We start from the raw sequence: 8062 nt of genomic DNA on the forward strand, positions 1-8062 counted from the left end.
AAAAAGCATAGAGGGATTGTGTCAAAGTTGCGGCTGTCAGCGAGGAGGGAAGATACAGTAAGGGTGTTAGGCAGGTGACGACGACAATGGTAAATTCCGCGTGATCGCTGGTAAACAGGATAGTCTATAAGGATGTAGCAGACTGAAAATAGAACTCAACAATTCTCACAGAGTGGTGCGGGCGCTTCTCCATGAGACATACCCATGAGTGAGACCTGTGTGTCCCATACGAAGGCACGAGAATGTAGGCTCCCAAACATGACGGCTATGATATGAAGACCAGAAACCTATACACGGCTTGCTAGAATGTAACTTATGAATCAACTCAGTCCAACGTCCGTGCCAACGGTTGTGAAGGGGTCTAGAGATTACAGCAAAACAGCCCGAGAATGGAATACTCCTATATGAAACGTGGTTATGTACGGCTGTACATGTACGGCTGTACATGTGCGGCTGTACATGAATGGCTGTACATGACAGCGCCAGAGTCTACCTGCTCCTTGCCCCGAACACCCTCATAACCAGGAACCCAACACAAAGTGATGTCTTTTGCTAAAAATGTGGCGCAACCAAAGTTGTATATGAAGAACTAGGGAATGATTAGACTAACTTTTAGATAGCTTACAAAGCACTAAAGGAATCTGAAACTTCTACTAATATTGTGGTAAACAGTACATATGCAATATGTATGAAAGCAATGAAATTGCATAAAACTCGGTGAGAAAGAATAGCGGAATCTAATAAATGACCTCGCAGAACACTGTCCGGAAACTCTGCTGCAAACACAACACCATCAGAGGATTTAGAACCATCAGTGTAAGCTGCAGTGGCATGAGAATAAGATCAAAAGTGGTTAAGGAAAAGAGAGCGTGAAGCTACTGAAGATATTAAAACTGTCGTGCATGGCAATAGGGAAGAACAGACAAATCGTCGGAACTTCCCAAGGAATAAGAGAAAAGTTAGATGCCGGGAAACAAATAAATGGGGTAAATGAAGAGAAGCCAAGAGAGAGTGAATAATAAGAGAAAATTGACGGAGTAAACAGGGGCGGCGATCAAACGATTAGCTTCTACTAACGTCCGTTACCAGCTTGCATGTAGAAGGATCGGGAAAGTCATGAGAGCGGACAAAATATCGGAGACAGTGAGGATGACACGATCGGTGTCATATATGCAACATTTTGCATATAGGCGCTCGTCAGGGGATGAACGAAAAGCACCTAGACACAAATGTAATCCTTGATTCTGAATTGGATCAAGTTAATTCAGAGTTGCGGGAGAGAACGCAGAATGTGTCTGGTCGCAGTAATGTAGTTTCTATAGAATTAGGGCAGAGTGAAGACAAGAGTTCATCGATCTGCCCCCAAGACAGATGAGAGAGGGTTTTAAGGAGGTTCAGCCGGCTACTGCAAGTTGCTCTCAGGGAAGTAGTGTGATGTTTTCAGGACATCTGGCAATGAAACAGAAGGCCGAGAAACCTGACCGTATCTCGTTCAGGGATACATAAACCATACAGGTATTATAGGGCATCGAGACAACAGAGCGTCTAGTAAAAGTAATCTGATGTGTTTTAATACCAGAAAATTTAAACCCACGAGTAGTGACCCAATTAGAAACACAGTTGATAGCAATTAGGTAACTGTCAGCTCCAGCGCGCGTTCTATCAAAATCATCGACATAAAGTAACGATCAAATATTAGATAGGAGAACCGAGACATAGTCAGGGAAAAGTATATTATTAACCCAGACACAGAAATGTTTCTCAGACAAGAAATTTTTAAGGAAAAATATCTTAAGGAATGAGTTTGGTCCAAGATGTCATATCGCCATATTGTGTCGTACATTGTTTCAAGATCGGAAAATATTGTGATAACCGAGCGGTTAATAGCAGTGGCATTACGAAGGTAGGTATCTCAAGGGAGTAAGGGGTCAATAATGGGTCGGCCCTTACGATAACCAAATTCACGAGAAGAAAAACTATTATGCGACTCCGAATACCGTACTAAACGTCTATTTACTAGACGTTCCAACAACTTGCATAATGCATTAGCAAGCGCAATAAATCGATAGTGGGAGACATCATAGTCCGAAGTATCCGATATATGAAATGGCAGAACAATGGTAGTTTTTCTTGGACGAGGAAGAACCCTTTGCGACCATGTGGAGAAATTTTCTCCAGGAGGGGGGTATCAGCCCCCTTCAGCCCCTTCAGCCCCTTTCAGCCCTGAGGGGCCCAGCCCTCTCAGAAGGGGCGTCTTGTTTATTGCTACAGTGAGTAATTGATCACAGATGCCGTACGAGTATCTGACGTGATTAAGTGACCGATGCTCCTTGCAGTCCAGTGTTGCAAAGTGTATTTTAATAAGAGACAGTACATCTCTTACTTTAGCAGGACAATTAAGGAAAATCCTGCTCCCACTTTATTACCATGGTAAAGAGAGTGGACATTGTTGTCTATGCTTAAGACAGCAAGAATCAAACATTCTGCTTTGCTTCATCGAGGAAGTGGCAAGGAAGCAAAAAGTACTATGTCAGCTTTTTTTTTTTGTGCTGGGGCAGTGACGGCATGGGGCGTTGTGGCGTCTTCAGATTACTTTTGACTCTACTGAGAGTGACACTGACGCCAGGATAACCAACAAAGAACAACGATCTGTGTGTTAGTGTGAACAAAGTGTCTCACAAAACACAATAAACACTTAAGAGAAGTGTGATCAGCTTCTCTTGTGATAAGATTGTGAACAATAAAGACAAATCTTGTGGAACATAGTGTACCAGTGTGCGTTTCCTAGACAATGGAAGACGTGGACATCCAAGGACACTTCAGCTTCTATCAAGTCACCGATACCTGTCGAAGGTGTGAAGAACACCATAGCTCACGTTACAAGAGCAGGTATGTTACGAATTTCTTGTGGTACGGGGGACTGCGCAGTTCTTGAGTCGCAAGGAGTTTGTAATCAGCCTATAGTCGGCAGTAAGGTGTGGACTTTTGAGTCCAAACAAATAAGTTGTCAGCCATCAGTGAATGAAATATGCTGACATAACACCCCCTAGGGGTAATTTATAATCTTACAAATTATAAATCTTTACAGCCCGTTGAAAGATGGTTTCGACAGCTTCTAGACCTCGTCTGCAGGGGCCGCTGTGTAGACGATTTGCTGTCTTTTATCAGCTAAGTGTTCACTATATTTATATTTATAAATTAAGCTTAGCTGGTAAGGCCATTTCTCAACAGACCAAACAAGATTAAAGAGACGTAAGAGTATTAGGGCCATCGGAAGTAAATGTTGAAGCAGACAAATATGAATACCTTCAAGTCCAGCTGGCGACGATTAACGAGCAAAAAGTCTCGAGTCAAGTTCTAGAAGCGCAAAAGGCATATTATAAGACACTTCTATACCAGAAGAAAAATCTAAAGACGTTAACTCTCTGACAGATTTGGAGGAAAGAAACGAGGGATACAGATGGAGCCCCTGAGGCATATGGACAAGATGACTTCCAATTGATGTGGCAACTTCAGGAAGGTTTGCAGTGTTAACACTGGCTACCCTAAGAACGGGAGCCGAGTCTGGAGAGTACATGCGACTCAATTTCAGTACTTTTTTCCAAACTGCTCTCATAGAGGAATTGAAAGTGATGGTAGAATCATAACCCGGCAATAAGTACGTTTCGCTTCACGGATTACGTCTTGCAAGCGTCCTCGTACGTTTAAAAATAAAGGAGCCGCTCTTTGACGTTGTTTTAACGATAAAGTCTTCAGGCAGCACCCTTCAACACAATGCATGAACACAAGTTGGAAACCACCCAGGTACGTATTTCTGAGAGTGTCTAACCGAGGTTTGCGGGACTAAATTTGAAGTTGCGGTTAAGACAGAGGTCGTAAATAATTGTGAAAACTCATCGAAGGAGGAAAAAGGAGAAGGTTCCTCACAAAATAGTTTAACTCGAGTAAAGAGAAGATTTCGCACTTTCAAACTGCCAACGTGGGCTGTGTGGAGGTCGAACATATGTATGGGAAAGAGGATAGGAAAATGTCTCTGCTATGTGAGTCTGGGACACAGACCAGGTACAGAGGAGCAAGTACAGAGATCTATGCAAGAGAGAATTTGAGTGCGAGGGTCAAAATTTCTAACTGATTTCCAAGAAAGAGTCGCAGTGAGATTCTCCCAAGAGAAAAGGATGAGCGTTAAGTCACTTGATACAGTAGTGTGCCTCTTAATTGGGACACTGATGAAATAAGACATTTATTTTGAAAATCAATATATATTTGAAAAAATACACGGCAGTAGTATGACAAATAATTAATTGATTTAATAAGAGATATGACAACCCATTGCTTTTATAAGTATTGCTACATGCTTTGGCATAGAATCAACTAGTGTTGAACACATTTTGGGAATATCATCGTAGTTCCAGGTTCTAATAACAGCAGCAGTTATCTTCCCCAGAGTTGAACAGTCCTCCAGGCAAATTTAAAACGTTTAGTCCACTCTCTTCGAAGAATGTCAGCATTTTTCTGGAAGTGTGGCATGGAGCAAGATCCTGCTGGAAAATGCATTCTCCACAGTGGGAAGCAAATGAGTTGCTAGGATTGCCTTTTATTTGCCACTGTTCATAGTTCCTTCAACAATAACAAGCAGTCCAGGGGCTTTAGCAGAAAACATCTTAGGTGCGTGTTTTGACGCTTGTTGAATGTGTTGATTCCAAAAAGACTCTCCGTTCCGTCTCATTACCACTGTTCTGTACCTACTCATTTGTTGTCCATCCCTTATGATCGTGTGCCCACGGCAGGCTTTTTTTTTTTTTTTTTTTTTTTTTTGGCAGTTCTGCCAACTTCAAGGCGCCTTCGTGGAACAGTTGAAGAAACATCATTTTCTCCAGCTGAAGTTAAATCTCACTGTAGATCTTTGATGGTTTTTCATGGGACTTTTCACACTCTTATGATGACTTTGTTTTCATGAGAAGAAACCAGAAAAGCAACATCAGGAATAGATAATGGTCAAGAAGGAGAAAGATACAAAGAGCAGATTGTATGTTATTTGTTCAAGTAGATACGGGACGCAGTGTAATGCAGTGAAGTGTGAACAACGAACCAAGAATGTGGTATATCGGCGCGCACAAGAAGTGCATTTTCATTAAACTTTCCATCGGAAAGAAAATCGGGCGAGTGCAGTAAGAACACCTTGAGTCAAGACGGGTAACAGCGGAGAGCAAAAAAAAAAAAAAAAAAAAAAAAAAAAGAGAGAGCAATTGTTGAATATTCCACTGTAAGTTATGTATAATAGCAACATTACGGACCAGAAAGGCCATTTAAGTCTACATATGGAGGTAGAGGAATATCAGTAAGGAGCGAAAGTCTGGAAAACTGAGGAAGTGTTGAGTATGGTGAGAATGTGAAGGGGTGGGTTGGGGGGGGGGGGAGGTACAGCGGTGTCCATCACTGGTTTTATCTCCTCGATAAACGTGGAGATAACTTACTGTGTTTCAGATAACAGAGAAGCTGCAGGAATCATGGTGTCGCAGGGGAGTGATGCAAGTTGAGAAATAAATATATAGAACGGATGATCATTTAAAGCATTTACTTTTGTGAAATGTAAAATAATTTACTGTAAATTTTGAATTATAAGTTAAAAGTCTGTTATAGGTGTGGGATGAAATGCTGGAAGGGACGTTGGAGACTTTTATGAGGAAGCTTAACTTCACTGTTGAAGTTAGTGGGAATGTTGGTGCTATGGATAAGATGCCCAATGGTACGTTTAAAGGCGCAATGGGATTAATTCAACGTAAGGTAAGTTTATTATATAACTAAAGTGAAAAGTGTTATTTTATAACATGAAATAATTAAATCATTTAAATTTGTATTCTATTTACAGTTAAAAGACAAAACTGAGTTTGTATTATCTTCGTTTCTTGCTTATGTGTACATATTGTATCATTATGTGTACATATTGTATGTATCATTATGTGTACATATTGTATCATTATGTGTACATATTGTATGTATCATTATGTGTACATATTGTATGTATCATTATGTGTACATATTGTATGTATCATTATGTGTACATATTGTATGTATCATTATGTGTACATATTGTATGTATCATTATGTGTACATATTGTATGTATCATTATGTGTACATATTGTATGTATCATTATGTGTACAAATTGTATGTATCATTATGTGTACATATTGTATGTATCATGTGTACATATTGTATGTATCATTATGTGTACATATTGTATGTATCATGTGTACATATTGTATGTATCATTATGTGTACATATTGAATGTATCATTATGTGTACATATTGTATGTATCATGTGTACATATTGTATGTATCATTATGTGTACATATTGAATGTATCATTATGTGTACATATTGTATCATTAAAATATTGAGAAAAAAGATGATAAAAAATAAGACACATATGCAACACCTGGTAATCTTTATTCCAGTGGCTTTATTCCAGTGGCTTTATTCCAGTGGCTTTATTCCAGTAGCTTTATTCATTACATAGTATACTGTTCCTTGATAATGTGAAACACAACAGCGCTTAGAATTTCAAAATTTTTACCCAGTGGTTGTTCTGCTTAGTATAAGTAATTTTGTATCAACTGGAGACAGTAAAAGATGAAGTAATCAATCCTATATCCCTAGATAACTGTACAGTGAAGGTGGTCTCTCAGTGAAGGTGGTCTCTCAGTGAAGGTGGTCTCTCAGTGAAGGTGGTCTCTCAGTGAAGGTAGTCTCTCAGTGAAGGTGGTCTCTTAGTGAAGGTGGTCTCTCAGTGAAGGTGGTCTCTTATTGAAGGTGGTCTCTCAGTGAAGGTGGTCCCTCAGTAAAGGTGGCCTCTCAGTGAAGGTGGTCCCTCAGTGAAGGTGGTCTCTCTGTGAAGGTGGTCTCTCAGTGAAGGTGGTCTCTCAGTGAAGGTGGTCCCTCAGTGAAGATGGTCTCTCAGTGAAGGTGGTCTCTCAGTGAAGGTGGTCTCTCAGTGAAGGTGGTCCCTCAGTGAAGGTGGTCTCTCAGTGAAGGTGGTCTCTCAGTGAAGGTCTCTCAGTAAAGGTGGTCTCTCAGTGAAAGTGGTCTCTCAGTGAAGGTGGTCCCTCAGTGAAGGTGGTCTCTCAGTGAAGGTGGTCTCTCAGTGAAGGTGGTCTCTCAGTGAAGGTGGTCTCTCAGTGAAGGTGGTCACTCAGTGAAGGTGGTCCCTCAGTGAAGGTGGTCACTCAGTGAAGGTGGTCTCTCAGTGAAGGTGGTCTCTTAGTGAAGGTGGTCTCTCAGTGAAGGTGGTCTCTCAGTGAAGGTGGTCTCTCAGTGAAGGTGGTCCCTCAGTGAAGGTGGTCTCTCAGTGAAGGTGGTCTCTCAGTGAAGGTGGTCTCTTAGTGAAGTTGGTCTCTCAGTGAAGTTGGTCTCTCAGTGAAAGTGGTCTCTCAGTGAAGGTGGTCTCTCAGTGAAGGTGGTCTCTCAGTGAAGGTGGTCTCTCAGTGAAGGTGTCCTCAGTGAAGGTGGTCCCTCAGTGAAGGTGGTCCCTCAATGAAGGTGGTCCCTCAGTGAAGGTGGTCTCTCAGTGAAGGTGGTCTCTCAGTGAAGGTGGTCTCTCAGTGAAGGTGGTCTCTCAGTGAAGGTGGTCTCTCAGTGAAGGTGGTGTCTCAGTGAAGGTGGTGTCTCAGTGAAGGTGGTGTCTCAGTGAAGGTGGTCTCTCAGTGAAGGTGGTCTCTCAGTGAAGGTGGTCTCTCAGTGAAGGTGGTCTCTCAGCAGGTGTTAGTTTAATAAAGTTAAATGTTGGTTGCTAACATATTTCCATCCAGATATTATCGAAGTTAAGTGGTGTTGCGTAATTCATTACTTCGTAGAGTGGGTGATGGAGGAGGTCCAACCTGATGGAGTTCGGTGAAGGTGGCAGGTCCAACCTGATGGAGTTTGGTGAAGGAGGCAGGTCCAACCTGATGGAGTTTGGTGAAGGAGGCAGGTCCAACCTGATGGAGTTTGGTGAAGGAAGCAAGTCCAACCTGATGGAGTTTGGTGAGGGAGGCAGGTCCAACCTGATGGAGCTTGGTGTGGG

The 8062-nt window shown here is 41.7% G+C and overlaps 1 protein-coding gene across 1 annotated transcript in view; it reads left to right on the forward strand.

The window, feature by feature from the left end:
- The window catches only part of LOC128694087 (uncharacterized), a 74538-nt gene that overhangs the window by 49829 nt on the left and 16647 nt on the right, over positions 1 to 8062 (forward strand). Inside the window, exon 6 of the mRNA XM_070096003.1 lies at positions 5641 to 5784. Within this exon, the coding sequence (XP_069952104.1) occupies positions 5641 to 5784 (144 nt within the window). The remainder of the gene's footprint in view (positions 1 to 5640; positions 5785 to 8062) is intronic.

The sequence above is a fragment of the Cherax quadricarinatus genome, chromosome 52, assembly GCF_038502225.1.
Source record: "Cherax quadricarinatus isolate ZL_2023a chromosome 52, ASM3850222v1, whole genome shotgun sequence".
Classification (NCBI taxonomy): Eukaryota; Metazoa; Arthropoda; class Malacostraca; order Decapoda; family Parastacidae; genus Cherax; species Cherax quadricarinatus.